The following is a 21,755-nucleotide window of genomic DNA, read 5'->3' as shown; positions in this document are numbered from 1 at the left end:
CAGACGCACCAGGCAGGGGCCCCAGACGCACCGGGCAGGGGCCCCGCGCAGCGCGCCGGGCAGGGGCCCCAGACGCACCAGGCAGGGGCCCGCGCAGCGCGCCGGGCAGGGGCCCCAGACGCACCGGGCAGGGGCCCCAGACGCGCCGGGCAGGGGCCCCAGACGCGCCGGGCAGGGGCCCGCGCAGCGCGCCGGGCAGGGGCCCCAGACGCGCCGGGCAGGGGCCCCAGACGCACCGGGCAGGGCCCCGCGCAGCGCGCCGGGCAGGGGCCCCAGACGCGCCGGGCAGGGCCCCAGACGCACCGGTCAGGGGCCCCAGACGCGCCGGGCAGGGGCCCCAGACGTACTGGGCAGGGCCCCGCGCAGCGCGCAGGGCAGGGGCCCCAGACGCGCCGGGCAGGGGCCCCAGACACACCGGGCAGGGCCCCGCGCAGCGCGCCGGGCAGGGGCCCCAGATGCACTTCACAACCGCCGTTTTCGCGCACGACTTGCTTCGCGTCTCCATTCCCCCTCACATGAGTTCCTGCCATTCACCCACAAAAGCTTCTGACGCCTCCAGCTCAAGGCTAAGTTGTAATTACCAGTCTTGGCCCTGAGATGCCCTCCAAGTCTAACGTGAGGTTTGTGGACTGAGCCACACGCGTTCACATTTAACAAGCGGCAACTTGTTGGGGCAGCAGCACGCAGAGGGAACCAAAGGTCCCAGCGATGTCCCCTGGTGCCGGCTGCAAGCAGAGCGGCGTCTCCTGGCTCATCCAGCTCACCACCTGCAGACAGAGCCTGGGGCTCCCTCAGCATCACCCCATAGGCCGTGCCCATCCACTGCCCAGTCCTGTCTGCGGAGGCTTCACTGCACAGCTGGGTCTGCTCCAAATGACTCTGCCAGGGACATGAGCTCCGAGCATCAGGGCTAACCTTCCACTTCCCCGGTACTGAGCCTCCAAAGCAGCTGTGGCCACCCGGCACCTGCAGCGTTTATCAGTGATGTGGCTCTTAGGGCTTGCGAAGTAAAGAAACAGAGGTCAGCCGGGAGGGTCACGGAGAGGAGCAGTCACCGGGCGGAAGCAGAGTGGGAGAAGCCACTGTGTGCAGAGGAGACCCAAGGATAAACTGACCACGGCGGGGGGACCGCAATAACTAGGAGGCACCTCCCGCGTCCTCTCCCCGCCCAGAACACCTCCACCGTCAGGCGCTTTCCCTGCACGAGGAGGAGACTGAGGTCCAGGGAGGCTGAGCATGCGCCCAGTCCTGGAGCCAGGACTCGAGTGAGGTCGGCCGGACCTGGACCCGCGCTCTGGGCTTGCGTCACAACGACACCTAGCTCCCAGAAACTCCCAGCAGACGCGCCGACGGCCTGGGTTTTGTCCAAAGTTGTCCTCTTCACCGCTCAGCGTCTTCCTTTGCTTTCTTTCCACTTCTTACTTGTACTTCTCTGTTGCTCCTTTGTTCCTACAAAAAGCAGATGATGCCACCGCCTGCAAGGCCGGGAGAAGGCCTCCATTTTCCCTGGCCCTGCTCGGCCCGCTGCATGGACGGGCCCATGGCCCACGAGAGCAGCGGCGAGGGTCCTGAAAACACGGGCGCTGCTGAGTCAGGAGCATCAGCCAGACTCTGAGACTCAGAGGGAGGCGCCTCCCAGAGCCCCAGCCACAAAGCACCCTGGTCATGCCAAACACCCTGCCACCTTCACGTCCTGCATAAGCTCAGTTAAAGCAAGGCTGAGCTGGGGGGCCTGAGAAGGGGCTTAGCAAGTTTCCAGGGCAGGGGCCTCCCCGCTCCCAGTTCACACACAAAGGCCCCCACCCAGCCCTCGACCACATGAACGGCCGGCCGGGCTCAAGCTCCTCCATCGACATGAATGTGCCATTGCGAGAACCGACTCTCAGAGGCTGTACTGTTTCACTTTGAGTCAAAGCTGACAGAACATCCCAAATGACTCTGACCTATGAACCTCAGTATTTTGACCTTTTATGTGCAACTCTCTAAGAACTAGAGCTCAGAGCTGAAACACCCAGAAGTAACTTGAAAAACCCCCAAAACAATGCCCCTTGGGAGACTGCCTGGGAGGCAGGAGGCTCCTAGAGACAAGAAGGATTCAGATGCAATGAAGCAGAGTCGGGTAGAAAGTACCTGGATTCCTAAGGTGGCTGGTTTTAACCCGGCCACGGTTCTGTTTGTTTGTTGCTATGGGTTCTTAAAGATGGATACATAACAATTTTCACTGTGAATTCACCGGAGTCCCCAGTAACAACCTATAGAAGCCTCCTTCTGCCCCAATTCTAAGCTGCAGCCTCAGCAATATGAACCGTAACTATAGTCAATGAAAGGCGAGGCTGTCATTCAATCAGACCTTTAAGCTTTGCCAGGCAGGGAACCACAGGCAAACTTAACTGCTTATGGTCCATCATAAAGGCCCCTTTAGCACACCCACACTCTCACCTAGACACACACCCAAAGCCCCACCCACCCCGGCCGGCAACCCCACTCTCTGGAGGCTGACCTCCAAGGTGTGTTTCAGGCATGGGCCAACCCCCAGTGAAGGTGCTCCATGGGGGCTGCTCCAGGTTCACCTCAACGTCCTCTCCCGCCCCGCCCCCCAGCACCAATGGGTCTCCAGCTCCTTCTAAAAAACAAGCAGCTGGGACATCTGCAAAATGTAATTTCCTGGGTCTTCAGGGGCTTCCCTGTGGCTCAGCTAGTAAAGAATCCGCCTGCAATATGGGAGACCTGGGTTCAATCCCAGGGTTGGGAACATCCCCTGGAGAAGGGAAAGGCTATCCACTCCAGGATTCTGGCCTAGAGAATTCCATGGATTGCATAGTCCATCGGGTCACCAAGAGCCTGACATGATGAGAGACTTTCACTTGCACAGGCAGAGGTGGAGAAAAGCCTTCAGGTGGGCGCCGGGCTGCACCCCCCTCCCCAGGGCGCCAGGTCCCACTCGCCGAGCCCAGGCAGTGGGCCGGTCCACAAACTCGTGTCCACCTGAGCCCAAGACCCCGTCCTCCACCTCCAGCACCGCCTCAGCCGCCCAGAACCTCAATCTCGATGCGAGCAAACTCGCCGTGCGGTTCTCCCCACACAGCCTGCTGGTCCTTCCCTCCTGGGGATGAGGAGGAGCGAAGCTGCGGGACAGGCAGGGCTTCCCCTCTTCACCCCACAGCCCTTCTGCAGAAACAGCCCCGCGTAAAAAGTGGGCTCTACCACAATGAATGCTGAAGATGCCAAGTGGCCGGCCCCAAAATGTCGCTGAAGATAAGTGTGTCTGAATTAAAGTCACGAGCGGCTGGGTCTCATCAGCCTTCCCCAAGGAAGCCCAGGAACCTTGAACAGCTGGCTTCTTTCTAGAAACAATTAAAGGAAACGGGGAAAAGATACACACCCTCTGAAGAAGAGATCTTACAAGTCATCCTCTGAAGAAGAGATCTTACGAGTCAGTGGGGTGGAGGGTAGCGGGAGACTCTAAAGATCCTCAAAGGCGTAAAACCAAATTCATGTGTGAACTTTTAATAAAATTCAGGATCCAAAACAACCAGGAAGTAAACACACTTCTGAGATAATGAGAGAAATTGATTATGGACTGTTAAGTGGCAACAGCATTGAGTTTTAAATGCCCCCATCCTTCAGACAAGGTACTTAAGCATTCAGGGTGAAACCACAGGGCTGGAATCCACTTTAGACTATCTCCACAGAGAAAAGGGGGGAAAGGGAAGATGTGAAGCAAATGTGGAAAATCTTGATATTTGCTGAGGCTGGTGATGGATAAATGGGAGCATATGATACCAGTCACTCTACTTCTGTGTACTTAGATTATTTCACAATAGATACTGTTTTAAAAGTCAAGCGATACATTTTGAGTGTTCATGATAGCAATTCACAAAACAAAAATATATTTTATCAGACTGGGACTCTGCCGTAGTGTTGCATAACAGATTATAAAGAATAAACCCTCCTGGCATTTTAAAAACTCTGACACAAACTTGAAGTTACAGGAAATAATATTCTTCTGAACTGCATAAGTTTTAGGAGCTGAACCTTTCACATTTTTTTTTTTCCTTTCACACTTAACTTTAAATCCTTCTTCAAGGTTTAACAGATCCATCAAGGGAAGCTGGACGGCTAGCCAGCCATGCCCTGCAGCAGCTCCCCAGGGCGAAGCGCCGTCTGCTATTCGGCAAAGGTGCAGGGTTACTGGGAGACTGGCCCAGATCTTCTCTGAGATGACTGGGGTTGGGGGAGAGAAGCAGCAGGGTGCAGGAGGAGTGAAATGACTCTAGAAACCACAGTGAGAGTCCCCCATTCTTAAAGTCACAATCCTGTTCAGACAACTTTGCAACAAGACTTCCATGTGGCAGAAGTTACTCTGTAGCAGGTCTGTGAGGAATGTAACCCACAAAAGTCTGAGCACAGTGAAAAAACGGACCAACAAGCCCCCTTCAGGAGGCAATACTGAGATTCCTTTTAAGGTCGCTAAGCGGTTTGTGGGGGGGAGGGGATTGTTCATCTATGAAAGTTCAGGGTCACTGGAGAATCCACCCATCCTAAACCACTAACTCTTTTGAATAATTAAAAAAATAAACAAAAACAAAAAACTAATAGTAACTACGTAACTTTAGAGTCCAGATACCAATTCACATACATAATAGCATTTCCTAACAGACATAACACAGTCCATAACAAGACTCTATTTTTTAAGTTAATTTACTTAGTCACTTAATAAGGGTATTAAAATGGGAAGTAGCAAAACTATTTGTAATTTTTTCTACAATCCAGTTCAAGTATCTTTTTATTATTCTAAATTAGGAAATACATTAAAAAGAGTTTCACCAAAGAGACTCTATTCCAAATATCCCTCTTAAATAAAATTAAAAGCCTGAGTGTGTAGAATAAAACTGAACTGCATCACAGCCTTATAATTACAGCACGCTTGTAGAGCCTGAAATTTGGGTTCATTCCCATCCTGCCGGTCACTGGCTAAGAACTATCCTACAGACTCATTTATTTTTTCAACCAAAGCTGTCCGATTTCAGAGCAGGTTTATCTGCGAACAGTGAATGAGAGGCCCCCTCCCCACCAAGCCACGATGCACAGGCCCACATCAGAGCAAGATTCTTCCAAGAGCCATGGAGAACCCGGAACGAGCCTGGAGATGCAGAGAACTAAAGCTTTTTGGAAAATAAAACAGACAAGAAAATATCCCAGCGCAGAGCACACAGCACTGGCGAGCGGTTCTTCCTGAAGCTCATGTTTCAATTATACTCTAACACCCGAGCACTGGGTCCAGTCTACATGTAACAGGTGTTTCTTCTTGGGGGGTCAAGGTCAAAAAGACCCAGAGCCACTTCTCTAAAGGGAGTGTATGGAGAGTCTGCTTGGAATCACACACATCGTAGTCCTGCCTGCTGGCTGGCTGACCTTTGAAAGCCTCATCACCTCTCTGTGCCTCTGCTGTCCATCTTCAAAATGACCACCAGCAACTTAGCAAGCTGTCCAGTGGATCAGTTAACGTCAGACACAACACAAAAGCTTGACCTTCCCCAAGGTTCTTCACTTTTTCTGGGCCTCCAACTTTTGCATTGAAAATCTGAAAAAATGTTCAGTGTAGTGGCTAAGACTTGCTGGGTTCCTTCAGAGGGATGGGCGGGGAGATTCGCACTCACCCAGGTGTGGGGGCTACCCTGCCACATCATGGATGGGTGCTGCCCACCCAGGGTTCTAAGAAGCCAAGTCTGTCTGCCCCCAGGACTGTGACTGGAGCCCTGGGCCTTTCCCCACCAGGGCTGAGTCACCTTCCAGATTACAGTTAAAACCATTACAGTTAAAACCATTCTTCTATCAAATTGCTGAGAGCAATTTAAAAGTTGCTCTGGCTCAGCCTTGGAGAAGCTTTCTAACTAAGTGACATCAGAAAACAGGACAGTGAGTATTCACAAGGCACAACACTGTTTGTGAATAGAAAGTGTTAAGGGATCCAAATGGATCAGAAGAGCCTGAAGGGGTCCCGCCAAAGCCCCAGCAGCAGGAGGCTTGGGAGGGCCAAGACCCACAAAAGGCAGGACCGAGCCGGCAGGGCCTGCAGCCCGCTGGAGCCTAGTGGACAAAGGGGACAGGATATGCCCTGTCCAAGTGGCAGGGCCAGCGGGAAATTTAGAAGCCACGTGCCCGGCAGGAGAAGGGAAAAAGCTTAACAACATTTGACCATTTTCTTGGCTCAGCAAAGTTAATCGCCCTTCTACTCTGCATCCTCCAAAAAAAGTTCTTAAAAAAATGTGTTACTGCTCTAAGTTTTTCAGAACTTTTCTAAAGAAAGGGAGGCCGGCTAGTGAGAAAATACGCTAAGGAAATCAGCACATCTCCTCACCTTTCTCTAGTTAATTGTAAAAGGCAATTAACACTTGAATAAGGAGCCTGTGTGTCTGGAATGAAAATGAGACGCGCGCAGGTTTAGGGTTTTAGGGCGCCTTCCTATCCCTCTCTGTCCGCGGTCCTAACTACCAGCAAGAAGTGGCCAAAATTAAGCATTTCCAGACTTTCCTTCGGAGAAGGGGCCGCAGAAGTGCTGGCAAAAAGAAAAACGAAACTGAGAGCGCTCCAGGCTCGCCGCGGCTCGGTCTGCGCCCAGCGGCCGCGCTCCTCCCCGCGCCGCCCGCACCCCGAGTTCGGCGCCCCCGGCCGGGGCCTCTCCGCCCCCGGGCGCTTCGAGCGCGGCCCCGGCCTCGGCCCCGCCGGCCCTGCGCGGTGCAGGGGCCCAGGCGCCGGGCACAGGAAGCCGGGAAGGCGGGCGCCCGGGCCTCGGGCCTACACGCGGGCCGCCCGGCCCAGTCCGCGCTCCGGCCCGGTCCCAACCCGCCGGGCCGCAGCGGAGACGAGGCGCGGAAAGGGCCCAGGCCGCGCGGGGCGCCCCGACGACTCGGGCCCAAGGAGGAAGCCGGCAGCCCCCCGCGACCCCCGGGCCCCCCGATCCCCCGGCCCGCGGTCCCCCGCCCGCCCGCGCCGCGCTCGCGCCCGGCCCGCCAACCGCCGCGGGGAGGAGCGCGCGGACTCACCGGGGCCGGCTCCCGAGTACATGGTGGCGCCGCCGAGGGGCTCCGGGGCCGAGGGGCGGCCGCGCGCGCGCCACGGGCCCCGACGCCGCGAGCCGCGAGGGAGCCGCCGGCCGCACGATCCGCCCCGGCGCGGCCGCCAAACAGGTTTACCCGACGCGGCCGGGGCGGCGGGCGGAGGCGGCGGCGGCGGCGGCGGCGGCGGGCGGGCGGGCGGGGGAGGGGGAGGGGAGGGGAGGGGAGGGGAGGGGAGGGGGAGGGGCGAGGGAGAGGGCGGGGGAGGGGCGGGGCGGGGCGAGGGAGCGGGCGGGGGCGGGGCGGGAGAGGAGGAGGTGCGGGAGGGGCGGGGCCCGCGCGGCGGGGGCGGGGCACGGGAGCGGGAGGGCGGGGCACGGGAGCGGGAGGGCGGGGCCCGCGCGGCGGCCGAGGCTGGCGGGGGGCGCGGCGGCCGGGGTGGGCGCCGGCGAGGGTGGCGCGAGGCCCCGCAGCGGGGGCGCACGCGGGGCCGGGGAGCGGGGGGCGGCCCTGCAGCCACTCAGAAGCGCGACGTCTTCTCCGACTGGGCGGAGCGGGCGGCGCGGCGCTGCCCCCCCCACCCCCGCCTCCGAGACCGGGAAGAAAGAAAAGAAAACACAGCCCTCCCCTCCCCGGCGCGCGCGAGCCGACCCTTCCCCGTTCAGAGCCCCCGCCGCGCCGGGCGAGCTGGGGCCCCGTGTGGACGCGGTGCCGCCCGCACCCCGGCGCCCCGGCATCGCAGCTGGGCTCTTTTGTGCGATAAAGGAAATGTGAATGTCGCGAAGGTTCCTCCGGACCCGGAGCTTGAACTTGAACGCGCCCGGGTCCTAGCACACTACCACACCGCCACCTCCCGGTGGAGAACCTACCTAGAGGATCCCTGTAAAGAGCTTCAGGTTTTGGTCAATTTTAGCCGCTATCAGTTTTCAGATCAAACTGGAACTCCTCATTCCAGCCCTCGGGGCCTCCCCTGTTCCTTTACTTGGGACCCTTTATCGGACCCCCTCGTGCTCCCCCGTACATCTCTGTATTCGCCTCCCTCGTGCAGAAACGTTCTCCCTCCAGCCAAACCCCTGCATCCAGTTTTTGCTTTTCGGAGCCATTTCCAGGTGGGCCAGCCAGAGGTCAACACCTTTCTCCCCTGCTTGATGAGGGATTAGAAACCGGAAGGTGAAATACAATCCAAAATTGCTTGTCATCTTTTTAACATACTTGCCTGCTCCTTTCTTCCTCGGGTAAGCAAGTATTATCTGACACCCAGTGCCTGTGACTGTGTGTTTCGCTGGCCTAGGATGGTACAAAGATGAACGGGAGTTCTGCCTGCAAGCGTCCAATAGGTTTGTTTCTCTCTCTGCAATGCTCAAGGACATTCTTAAATAAATGCAAGAGAATCCACCTGTCCTCCAGAAAGAAACGTAAAAGGACTTCCATCTTTACCAAGTAATTGATATGAATGAGGGGGTCCCATGGCATCAGCCTCAGAGGTGTCCATTCTTCCCCGTCTAATCCCCTGTGCACCACCCCCATCCTCATAAGGGCCCAGACCACCGCTCCATCTGACCGTCATGCTGTGGAAACACAAATCCACAGGTGACCCTAGGCAGCTACTCGCTCAGCTGAATGTGTGTTTAGGAGCCCAGGTAGCCTGGGTAAGAAGGCACGCCAGGGTGGGACTGGGTACCACCCATATGTGCCATCAGCCTTAGAACAGGTGATGTTTGCTCACCGGGTGGAATCTAGCGATGGAAATGAACACCCTTCATCGAAGTAGGACAACGTGGATGAATCTCTCCAAGGTTGAGTGAAAGAAGCCAGAAACGATACTGCATGAGTCCATTTATAAAAGTTCTAAAACTAGGCAAATCGAACTACATCATTCAGGGAAGCATTATTGAGCAGCAAAACGCTGAAGTGAGGAAAAGGTGGTTACCTAAGCGTTAGAACGGGGGTCCTTCTAGGGGTAGGGGTGCTGAGACCACCAGAGGCCTGGGGCTGTGGGCTGAAGCCGCCCTGCCCCTGACGGCACTGCTCATTATGCAAGTCTCTTAAGCTGCCCATTTATTTTTATATACTTTTCTGTACCTTTGCTATATTTCACTGCTGCTGCTGCTAAGTCGCATCAGTCGTGTCCGACTCTGTGCGACCCCATAGACAGCAGCCCATCAGGCTCCCCCGTCCCTGGGATTCTCCAGGCAAGAACACTGGAGTGGGTTGCCATTTCCTTCTCCAATGCATGAAAGTGAAAAGTGAAAGTGAAGTCGCTCAGTCCTTTCCGACTCTTAGCGACCCCATGGACTGCAGCCTACCAGGCTCCTCCGTCCATGGGGTTTGCCAGGCAAGAGTACTGGAGTGGGGTGCCATTGCCTTCTCCACTATAAAGACATTTAAAAATCATAATCATAAATGTTGTCACTCTAGTTAGGAACCCTTCACGCCTACTACTGCTCGGTTCAGCCCAGCTCCCTTCCCGTTCCCACCTCACTATTTTCAGCGTTCCTAGGCCTCACCACTCTGCTACAATTGCGGCCTCCCTTCATTTGAGCTCCGCCTTCCGGTTCTCTGATCGCTTGTGTTCGGTAACTTTGTTGCAAGGGCTCCTCTGAAAGTCCAGCCAGACCAGGTCTCCTGAGCGCTTCTCCGCAGAGAGTGCGCAAGCCTGCCCACCGCTCCCACTCCCCCACGAGGGGACCCCCTCGCCCACCTCTCCAGGTGGCAGGCATCCGGCTGCTTTCTCTCTCCTTGTGTCCCACTAGCTCCTCCTCCCAGCTCTTTCTCCTGTTTCCCCAGTACGCCAGTATTCACCATCCACGGGAAAAAAAATCCAGGCCCCTCTGCCTTCTGCCTCTCCCCTGAGGAGTGAGTTTACTTAACCCACTTAGTCCAGTCCACTCAGCTGTGTGTGAAACGCTTCTAGGCCCATCTCTGTTCCTCCAGGTCTTCATCCAACATTTGGGTGTTGACCACACAGGGTGGATTCGCGGGTCTTCTGGGGCCCGGTCTTTCTCCCTGATGTAATTCACTGCTCCCTACATACTTGAATCCTATATGGATCCCTCTGCCTGGCTAGACCTGCAGGGCTGTAGTCACAGCCAGGGATCCCCCAGGTCTGCACATGGGAGTCACTGAATCTGAAGCAGTAACCCCGCAGGGAAGCAAAAGACACTCAATAAACACCGGGCTTTCTGCTGTGGTCATCAGGCCCATAGGTGCTCAATGCATGGTTCCTTTGTCTCTTGAAGACTAAAGTGTGGGCACTGAAATAAAACAGTTTCCAAAAACATGTTCTGCATGTGATAAATGAGGGGTTAGGAGGTTACATAAACTGGGAAGCACCGAGTTAAACAACACTGAATAGGCGCACTGGCTGCAGCCCTTCTCAGAGCTTTTAACGCAGTGTTGAGTTTTGATTCTAGGGATTTCCCTGGATCCTATCATTTCCGGAACAAGTGAAACACATTTGTTTCATTTTTGGGGAAAATGAACAAATGAAACATTTCAGGAACAAATGAAACACATTTTTTCATTTCAGGAAAAATGTGCTTACACTCCTAAGCAATTTCATCACACTAACCCGACATTAAACGGAAACCAGTTAGTGTGAATACATAAATCACTTTTGTCATTTATGCACTCAACAGAGGCTAATTCAAGAATCCTGAATACACAAACAAGCAGGGCCACCTCCTTGCAGCACCCACTGCCAGCTGTCATCCCCTGGAACCCAGAAGCTTGGGGTTCCTAATCTATGACCTAATCTGTGTCCAGGAGACACAGTTTACTGCGGAGTGTGTCTGCTCCTCCACGTAATGAGGCAAGAGCAGCCAGGATGCCACTGACACGAAAAAACTCACTCAAAGTAAGAGGAAGGATTTAAATGTAAACATAAAGCTATAAAACTTTAAAAATAATGGAGAGATAAAATCTTTGGGCTCTATGGCTAGCCAAACAGTTCTTAGGGACAATCCATAAAAATAACAGTGGATACCCTAGACTTCATCAAAATTAAAGCTCTATGAAAGCCTCTGTTAAAAGCATAAAAAGAGAAGCTATAGAGTAGGAGGAAATATTTGCACAGCGCACATCTGACAAAGGGTAGGATCTAGAAATAGAAAGAACTCTCAAAATTCCACTGTAGAGGAGCAAACAATCCACGTGGAACATGGGCGATAGAAACGGAGAGACGCTCACGACAGAGGCGATGCCCGTGCAAACAGTCACGCGAAAAGAGGCTCAACATCACTGACCACTAGAAAAACCGGAATTCAAACCACAAGGAGAGAACAGCATGCACCTATCAGAATGGCTGGAATTAGAAGACAGTGACGGCGACAAAGCTAAGCAGAACCTGGAGAAACTGGGTCAGTCCTGCTTTCTGGTGGGAACGTCCACTGGTAGAGTCTTCAGGGAAAGCAGTCTGGCAGTTTCTCAAAAATCAAACATACGACTACCACATGACCCGACAAGTCAAACTCCTGGGCATTTCTCCCGGAGACGTGACCACTCATGTTTACAACATAAACCTGTAATATGAATATTTATAGCAGCTTTATTTGTATAACCTGAAACTGGAAACAACCCAGATGTCCCTCAGTGGATGAATGGCTAAACTAACTGTGGTTGGTCCACACCATGGAACCCTCTTGAGCAGTAAAAAGGAGCAAATGATGCACAACCACTTGGAGGACTCTCAAGAATTATGCAGAGGGAGAAAAAGCCAATTCCAAAAGCTTACATGTTGTATGATTGCTGTTATATGCCACTCCTGAAATGACAGAATAATAGAAATGAAGAACAGATTAGTGGTTGCTAGGAGCTGAAAAGGGACGGGTGGTAGGGAAGATGGGTTATGAAACGGTGCCATGAAGGACCCTTCTGGTGGTCGAAAAGTTCTGCATCTTGACCTCGTCAAGGGTAATATGCTGCCTGTGATATTGTATGGCAGTTTTGCAAGCAGTTATCCTTGGGGAGATGGTAAAGGGCACCTGGGATCTCTCCATTTTATTTCTTACTTAGCTGCACATGAACCTACAATAATCTCAAAGCAAAAAGGTTAATAATACAAACACTCTTGTGTGCTAGAAGCCCACCCCTGCAACCACATACAGATACCGTAGGACAGAATTAGATTAATGCCAGTGCATCTTGCAAGAAACGTCTCTTTCCTGCCTGGAGAAGTCAGGTCCCAGACTTAAACCTCTAAAAAAACAGTTTCTAAGATGTTTGAAAGTACTTTCTGGGGAGTTACAGTACAAGCCAAACTCCCAAGCAAGGTCATTTTCCCGGAAGGTGTGTGCATGTCACCTATGTGGTCCCCCTCAGGTTCAAGGATGGGGGCTGTAGGTCAACTGCCAACCCTGTCACCCCCATTCTCTGTAACCCCCGTTCCCCACTGCTCAAGTAGCCAGTTCCATCCCTACCATCAAGGACTATCGGGAAAAAAAAGTACCAGGAACATACGTGCACCGGCAGAGCTCTGCCTGTGTATTTGTTGGTTTCCTTCATCTGTCACTGAAATACTGAACAGGCACATCAGGTGTCTTATGGGATTACCCATCGAGTGCAAACTGCTGATCCTCTGAAAAGAGCTGAAACGCCACGGAGATGCCATGCTCTCCTGAAGAACTAAGTTAGTAGCTGAGCTGCTCAGCGACTCAGGTGATGTTTGGCATGTCTTTATACGTGACATCCCAAAGTGTTGCGCGGCTACTTAGTATACTATGCAGGCTGTATTCTCCTGACTGCCACCTTTATTAGTGGGGTAACGGAAGCGGCCAAAAGACAGCCTAGTTGTCTGACCAGAGACAAGAGGGTTGGGCAACGGGAGCCTTCCAGAGCCCTCAGCTCTGTCCACCCCACAGAGCCTGGAGGTGAGCCAGCAGGAAGGCCATGGAGGTGACCACTTGGTGTCGTGGTGACATGGTGAGGGCCTGTTTCTGACCTGCCACCACCACGCTCTGGGGGTCTAACGGCCTGGCGCCTAGTGGGACGGGGTAGAGGGCTTGCACATCACATTCTGCCCTCTGTGAGCTCACATTCTGCTTCCCCAGACAAGTTGAGTCCTTTTGGCTTTATGAACAGTCTCTCCTTAAGCTGCTGCATTTTTGACATGGACATTGATCTTCGCTGATGTCCACTGATGTCCACTGATCTCCACCTTCCAGCAGGCACACTTACTTGACGCCCCTTAAACATATCGCAAGATCCAGGTCCTCTCTGAAGGAGCCCGGGTCCCACCTGCCAGGTGTGGGTGGCCCTGCCTCCCTTGGTCCCAGCCTGAGGACAGCCCAGGTGTCTGGAGAGGACCACCGTGTCCCCACCAGGCCACCGACTCGATTCTGCTGCAACTTCTGATGCATGTTCTCCCGAGACCTTGGGGGTGAATGCGGATGTGGTGTATGCAACCTGTAGCGTTTCCTGGAGTCAAAAGAAACAAATACAAGCTGTTTTTCCTATAGGGAGAAGCCACTAAGCAAACATTAAAGCACATAAAGTGCTAACAAGTATGCATTTTTAACTCAACAACAGCTTTCTACTCTCATTCTTATCATTTACTGTGATGTTTCTTCGAAATAATCTACTGATGAACTATCTCATTCACCAAGGTTTTTGACTGTAAGGTCAGTATTTTTAGATTAACCATAATTCTATGTACTGGGGGCAATTTTTAAAATTAAATGTAAGCAGAATGAAACATCAAAAAATCTAGGAATTCATGTAATAAAAGATGTGCAAAATACATCAGAAATCTATAAAACGTTACTGAGACATTTAGTAAGACCTAAATAAATAGAGAAAGACAGCATTTCCTAGACTCACTAATGTAAAGATGTCACTTGTCCCCAAACTGATCTGTACATTCACCGCAATTCCAGTGGGTTGTTTCTGTTGTTGCTGTTGGGGTGGGGGCAGGGGACGGGCCTTGACAAGCTTATTTCGCAATTTGTATGGAAACACTAAGGGCAAAAACAGCCGCATCACTCTTAAGAAGAAGAACCAGGTGGTGGGGTTTGCTCTCCCAGGTCAGGACTTACTATGAAGCCGTAGTGATTAAGACAGAGTGGCACTGCCCTGTCAACAGAGATGGATGGGAGAAGACAGAGAGCAGAGAGCAGCCGCACGTGAGCAGGCTTGACTGATGAGGAAGCGGGCACTGCGGAGCACTGGGCGACCATGGCTTTCTCATAAACGGCGCTGGGACAGTTAGGGATCCACAAGGAAAAATGCATCGCAACTCAATTCCAGGGAGATTCCAGACTCACATGGAAGGTGAAATAATAACAACTTTGTAAGACAGTACAGTGAAGTTGGATAGCCTCACCAACTCGATGGACATGAGTCTGAGCAAACTCCAGGAGGTGGTGAAGGACAGGGAAGCCTGGCGTGCTGCAGTCCACGGGGTCACAAAGAGTCGGACACAGCAACACAGGAGGCTGTTTTCATGGGGTAGATAAAGATTTTCTTTCTTTTTTTTTTGGCCACACCGCACGGCTTGTGGTCTGTTCCCAGACTAGGGAGCAAATCCAAGGCCCCAGCAGTGACTGACTTCTAACCACTGGACCACTAGGGAATTCCCTTAATGTTTCATATGAGACATTTTTCTCCATCACCGGCCAACCCATCTGTATGACGGAAGAAGTCAGCTCTTCAACATCAGAGAACTCCCGGCCTACCTGTTGGCATCGGCCCCCGAGGCCCCCGGGCCTGCCCTCATCCAGCCGCCACACTTTTCAAAGCATGAAAAGCTCCACACGCCATCCTGTTGCTGGTGGGGGTAAAGACACAGCCGGGTGTGGCCTGCCTCCTCGGGAACATCCCTCAGCCCTCCACCCTGCTCTGCGTGGGGCCATCCTGACCGTCCTTACCGCTTGCCCTCATGCTGCTCTTAGCCTGGTTTGAGGGAGTTAGGAAAAGCGAGCCCAGAGGTAAATCTGGGTGTTCACGCTGGAGGAAGTCACAGGCCCACATGATTGTCTTCTGCCCACATCTAGAACCTCACCTCTGCTTCTGACTAGAACCAGGCTCTTTGTCAATGTAAAGAATTGGTAAAGAATCTGCCTGCCAATGCAGGAGACCCGGGTTCGATCCCTGCGTTGGGAAATTCCCCTGGAGAAGGGAATGGCAACCCACTCCAGTATTGTTGCCTGGAGAATCCCATGGACAGAGGAGCCCAGTGGGCGACAGTTCATGGGGTTGCAAGGAGTCAGACACGACTGAGTGACTAACACCTTCACTTTCAAGCCGTGCTCGGGTTTCTGTCTCCTGAAGGTCATCCTGGTGAAGTTAGATGGCCTGTCTTCTCTGAAGAGGCCATGGGTGGAGCCTCATGGACCCTGAACCTGGTGGGATTAGCATGGCATCCCCATTGGGACCTCCTGGGCTGGTGTGGTCAGTGGCGAGAGGACACTGATTTTGTTCCTACTGTGGGGCCTGGAATGCCAGTGGGCGCTCTGTCATGGTCCGTCCCCCAGCACCCACCAGAGGGCCCCTGTGTCCTCCTCCTCTCTCCACGGCCATGCACACCGGCCGACCAGAACTGGGGCACGTCTGGACGCAGTCCAGAGGACGGGGGGACTCAATCCACCTTCTTGCTGGGCTCTCGAGTTGAGGAGAAGAGTCTCGTTCTGCCTTTCCTGAGAAAGCAGAGCTGAGCGAGCCTCTGTTGTTCACCTCCCGGCCTTGCGAGCTTCCTCTGGCCCCAGGGTCTGTTCTTGGCACCCCGTTTATCTCCTCCTTCAGTCCTCAGGCCAGACTTGAACTAAGCGGCTTCATCTGATCCTTGACAGCAGCCGTGGAGGGGCTGTCCCGCCGAGGGGTCCGTAGCCCGTCTCCTGGTCTCCTCTTGACCATGAGGTTCACTGACGCACTGGTCCCCCGTTTTGTTCACATACTCCCTAAAGTCATTTAAAATATGTTTTATCCCCTTCACACATTAAGTTGACACCTAAAAGAGTGCATAAGTTTAAATAGCTACAAATAATACAATTTCTGGCATACTGTAAATATTGACACTTAAAAATAAAACTGTCGTATCACTTTTAAATGTAACCAGATGGGATATGAATACCATATCGATTTGACATTCACCACAATACGTTACAAACAGCACACGAGGAACCTCTTCATCGCTGAGACCCACCACATCTTTGTTACCCACAGAAATCATCTCTACCATTTGAGAGTCATATGGCTCACTCTACGACATACTTCTCTACAACACAAACATGTATATTAATTGAAATGTTGAATTTTTTTTAGTTCCTGTGAGGCTCTAAGTGTTAAAAAAACACACACAATTCTTCTGGATTTATTGATCATCACAATTATCAGTTCACAACCGATCAAAACACAAGTATATCATACATTTGGAGGAGTACTTCTTAGTCATGAAAAGTGCACTCCTGATGGAAACACGTCTTTTAAAGCAACGAATGGGGCTTCCCTTGGGAATAGCTCCAGGACCCAGGAAGGACTGCTGGCCCGACTGAGACAAGGCTCGTTTCTGGAGCGGTCAGTGCCGACACTGTCCATGTCAGTGGTGGGAGTGGAGAGCACTCTCTCAGCAGCGTGGCAGCCCTGACCCCTTACAGGTGACATGCTGAAGTCGAATAGCGACCTCCCCACGACAGTTCTGCGTGACGGTCCCCGGCTGGCCCTTCAATGAGCTCTGCCCTCAGGGTAAGGAAAGCTCCGGGCTGGGAAGCACCTGGCTTTCACGGGAGCCTTTACGACTCTGTCAGCAGAGGCTGCACGAAAGGCCTGGCGGGCCCGGACACCGACTGAAGTCAGCACTCCCGGGCCTTCTCCCACGGGACAGCATGTTTCTCGCTCCATGGAGGCCAGGCTCAAACACGTGACCTGCTTAGGCCACCAGGATGTCAGCAGAGCTGCCCTAAGAGGCCTGAGGTGCGGCTGTGGGGTTCGGCCCGGAGCTTGAGCCCCGCCCCACCATGCGCCCAGGTCACTGAGAGGATCGCCCCTGGGCCCGGCCCCTGGGTGGCCGAGCAGCCTCCGGGCCAAGCGGAGCTGGCTCAGCTGGCCGCCAGCGGGTGTGGAGCTGTGCACTGACTGAGTGAGGATCCACCGTGAAAACTGACTCAAACCCCCAAGGGGCTTTTTAAAAATGGGAAACTGATAAACTGATTCCATGTTTTTTGGCCACACCATGCGGCTTGCTGGATCTTAGTTCCCTGACCAGGGACTGAACCCCGGGCTCTCGGCAGTGAAAGCCCAGAGTCCTGATCACTGGACTGCCAGAGAATGCCCTCAGATTTTATATATAACTGAACATGAGTTAGAAGAGCCAGAGGGAGATACCCGGAAAAAAGAACAAGGTTAGGTGACTCACGCCAGTAACTTCAACACTGATTATAAAGTGACAGTCATTCAGGTGACATGGCCCAGGCAGAAGAGTACTGGCCCCAGGTAGATGATGACTGTTCTTTCTCTTAGAGGCACCAAGTTCAACTCAAGGTTTCAGGGGCATAAAATACTGTTCATTCATTTACACTTTTGCCAATAAAATGTTTTTTTTTCAATTAAACAATTTTTATTGCTTCTTTAAATAAATTTTTTTATCAAACTCAGAGCTGGAGATTTAGTGTATTCAATTTATGCAAAAATTTGCTATAGAATCTGATTGGTAGAGCCCATCCTCCTTGTTAGATCTGTTGGCCAAAGAGACAGGCTTCTGTCAGAAGGTGACTTCGTTCGTTTCACAATTCAAATGCTAATACATGTTTCCGGGAATATTACAGAACCCACTGAGAATGAAATTAAGGAATGCATTTTGTAAGACAGATTACTAAGAGCAGTCAAAATTAAACTGATAAAGGTCTAATATAATTAATGTATCTATTTTATGTGTTTCCGGAGAAAGAAAATGGATCAATATGCTCTTTGTGTGCTAGAATGCTGGAGTGGAGTGGGTTGCCATGCCTTCCTCCCAGCCCAGGGATCAAACCTCCGTCTCTTACGTCTCCTGCGTTGGCAGTAGCTTCTTTACCACTAGCACCACTTGGGAAGCCCAATATGCTCTTTAATGTTAGTTAATTTATAATAATACCATGTGGCATGTACCTAGCATGATAAGGCACGTATGAGGCAAGGAGCTTGACAGGAAGCATGGCATTCTTTAGGTAAATGTGTGTGAACGTGTATACTGATATGTGTTTGTTTGGCTTTTGAGATTGAGGATCAAGTATAAAAACCAGAAATAAATCCATTTATTTGTCAAACATCACGATCAGATTTTCTTATGAATGTAAAGAAAGAGAAAGGCATGTACTGCTTGAAAACAATCAGTTTACCAGCTCACATGCGGTGTTTTCTTTTTGCTGTTGGAAATGGGAAATAGGAGGCTTGCAGATAATGAAACGAGATGAGGATTGATCAAAATTAGAGCAGTTCTTGAAATGATTTAATAAATTGGTTTTAGCTACCTCACTGACTAATGCTCATTCACGATGAAAGAGACTGTGCAGACATCTTATGTGGGTTTTACTCAGTGGATCTTGAAAACTGGGATAGTTCCAGAATATACTCCAGCTTAATCACAGACTGTCCCAGCTCTGTGAAGGGGCTTCTCTTTCCACCTAAGGACAGGCCAACTGACATGAGCCCTGAGGTTAGCAAAAAAAGAGAATTGCTGACATACATCTGCAAAGGCATTTTTGGCATTTACACTCCTTATCAATGTCTTTGCTTTGCTTTCATGAGATGCCCCTCAGGGCATGTTGGGGACACCAGGGCAACAGTCCAGGTCACCCCTTCCTCAGCCCCACTCCACCACCACCCTGGATTCAGAGCACCCGGACACGGCAGAGTCTGGATCCCAGGGCCCCCAGTCCTGGCCTGGTGGTGAATGGTCTCCTGAGCTCAGGTCCAGGCCTGGGGTGGACCTGGGCTGGTAAGGGGCCTTCCTTCTTCACAGGGAGAAGCGTCTGGGTAAGTGGAGCCTCGGGAAGGGGCCTTCAGAGCGCTATCCCCCAGCTCGGAGACTGTGGTTCATCCAGGTTTAGGGACACATGCTAACGACGCCCTGGAGACACTGGACGAGGCTCCCCGGGTCAGGAAGCATGGGAGCCACACGCACGAGACGCAGGCTTCTGAGCCATTCCCATATCGCTGCTGGAAGGGACTGTGGTCCGTGTCTCCTACACAAGATGTGAAGAGGGCACTTGTGTGTTACGATGACCCACATCTGGGAAATTTAATTGCTAGGTTTCTGCCTCCAACGTTATCCACAGGACCGGACAGGGCTGGGAGAGCTGTGCCGAGCGCTTCGAAGATGGTGGCGGACAGTGAAGGGGCCCAGTCTGGGCCACGCAGACGGGTCGGTTCCCTGGTGAATCCCTACGGGACACCCGCAACCATGAGCCTCAGTCCCCCGCACTTGCTCTCTTTTTCTTATTGTGGTAAAGTGCACGGAACACACAGTGCACATAATGTAAAGGCTACCGCTTCAAAGTACACGTTCAGCGGCATTAAGCACACTCATCACGTTGTGCTCCCATCACTCTGTCTAGGCCCAGAACTCTGTCAGCGTCCCAGACGGGAACCCTGTGCTCAGCAGCACCCGCTCCAGCCCCGCAACCGCTACTCTGCTCTCCGGGTCCGGCCTCGCGGAGCAGGCGTGCAGACAGAGTCGTGGAGCATTTGGCCTCGTGTGCCTGCCTCCTGGCACTGACCATAACTTGACCCTTGGCGTCCTGAGGGCCCTTTTTATCTCTAGGGTGATGTGCCCATAGTTGGTTTCCAGGTGCGGCTGTGACGGAGGTGAAGGCGGGTCCAGCACCCGGAGCCCCTCGCCCGTCACACGCCCAGGACGTCCGGCAAGGGCACCATCCAGGGGCTGGGAGCAGCTTGGCCCAGCTCTGGAGTCTCTCTGACCTTCGTGAGGGAAAACGATGCTGAGTGAACCAGCCTGAGCGCTCGGGTCTCTTCAAGCCCAAGGAGCCAGGGATTCCCATCATTTCTTATTCAGGGTCTGTTACTAATAAGACCCCGATGTGGCAAGTGTCAGGGCCATTCCTGCTTGCATGTGGACCAAGCAGCTGCAAAGCAGAGCTTCCATCCCTGAGAGTGGAATCTGGGCCCAGTGAGCTTGGGGGTGGGGCTGTCCCCGGTCCACAGTCTTGGTAAGGCCAGGCCTGGCTTGCTCTTGCCCGGAGCAACAGGGACCTAAGTCTGGCCATGTCTGACCTGTCCTGGGGTCACAGGAGGTGAAGCCCCCCACCTTTCAGCGGTGTGCACTGGATATGACGCTGCCGTCTCCAGACCCACCCCCAATCCCAAGGGACCCCAACAACAGGGGCAGGGGTGGAGCCCCACAGGCTCCAAGATGACCCTTGTCCCCCGAGACACATGCCCCTGAGGGCTGTATTAGAGAAAGACCCCTCAGAGCCAGGCAGCCGGGTCCATCAGGCAGGGGCAGACAGAGGGGAGAGGGAGGCAGCGGCAGTCTCCGTGGCCTTGAACGACAGCATCTCAGGACCACCAGAAGGGAAGGTCCTGGGAAGTCATTCAGAGCAAGACTGGGAAAGACTTGACATGGAGTTCAAAAAACTAAGATTCCAAGTAGGAATTTTGTAGCTGAGTAATATCTGAAAGTAATGGAAGAATAAGTAAACAGAAAAATCAATGATTTTTGACCTTAAAGAGCTAAAAAAAAAAAAAAAAAAAGATTTGGAACTTTGAATTCCAATAAAATGTTCCATCAGGAGCAGAGAAGACAGCGCAAAAGAAAGACATCACAGCAGAAGGAACAGGCACCGCTCATGCGCTCACAGTGACCCACTCATGCCCTCACAGCTGGCACTGGGTTTGCAGTGACTGCGCGTGTGCGTTTGGGGGTCACCCCCCGACTCCCCCACCTCGTTTCCGGTGACTCACTCTGGCAGCAGACGTCTCATAACTTCCTGGGAAGTGACTCATTAGCCGTCTTCTCCAGATTACTTCCCAAGGTTAGGAAACCGACAAGCCGGGGTCCGAGCAGGAAGCCAGGCAGTGGAAGTGGCCTGGCTGAGACCCAGGGAGGTTGACTTATTCTTCCATTATGAGGTTTCTTGCGGGAGGGGCGATTTTCCAGGAGCCCCCTCCCTTGTCGGGGCGAGTTGTTGGAGGGCTGTGACTCCAGCTGAGCGCGAGATGTGAAGACGAAGGATGGAAGTGAGGTCTCTTTTGAGAGTATGAGTGTCCCCAGGGGATCCCTGGGGAGGTGAGGGCTTGGGGATGGGGAGGTTTGGTCCTCTGGGGCCCGGGCCTGGAGAAGGTGCAGCAGGGAGGGGCTGGGCTGCACTCATCCAAGGGCAACTCTATCCATCACCTCCACTGGACAGTCATAAGGGATTTGATTTAGGTCATACCTGAATGGTATAGTGTTTTCCCCTACTTTTTTCAATTTAAGCCTGAATTTTGCAATTAGGAGCTCATGATATGAGTCACAGTCAGCTCCAGATATTGTTTTTGCTGACTGTATAGAGCTTCTGCATCTTTGGCCGCAAAGAATACAATCAATCTGATTTCAATATTGACCACCTAGTGATGTCCACGTGTAGAGTCTTGAGAGTCCCTTGGACTCCAAGGAGATCAAACTAGTCAATCCTAAAGGAAATCAACCCTGAATACTCATTGGAAAAGACGCTGATGCTGGGAAAGATTGAGGGCAGAAGGAGAAGGGGTCAACACAGGATGAGATGG

The 21,755-nt window shown here is 52.8% G+C and overlaps 1 protein-coding gene across 2 annotated transcripts in view; it reads right to left on the bottom strand.

Annotated features, from left to right (window-relative positions):
- The window catches only part of AGO2 (argonaute RISC catalytic component 2), a 95,046-nt gene extending 87,802 nt beyond the window's left edge, over positions 1-7,244 (bottom strand). Inside the window, exon 1 of one of the 2 annotated variants that reach the window (XM_055545677.1) lies at positions 7,047-7,244. In XM_055545677.1, coding sequence (XP_055401652.1) covers positions 7,047-7,068 — 22 coding nt within the window. In that variant the 5' untranslated portion in view covers positions 7,069-7,244. Of the gene's footprint in view, positions 1-3,382; positions 6,922-7,046 lie in introns of those variants that run through there. The other variant, XM_055545676.1, reaches the window with a different exon arrangement.
- Between the last annotated feature and the right edge of the window lie 14,511 nt (positions 7,245-21,755).

This window comes from Bubalus kerabau, chromosome 14 (assembly GCF_029407905.1).
Source record: "Bubalus kerabau isolate K-KA32 ecotype Philippines breed swamp buffalo chromosome 14, PCC_UOA_SB_1v2, whole genome shotgun sequence".
Classification (NCBI taxonomy): domain Eukaryota; kingdom Metazoa; phylum Chordata; class Mammalia; order Artiodactyla; family Bovidae; genus Bubalus; species Bubalus kerabau.
The sequence above is the reverse complement of the archived record's forward strand: the minus strand, read 5'-3'. Positions and strand labels throughout refer to the sequence as shown.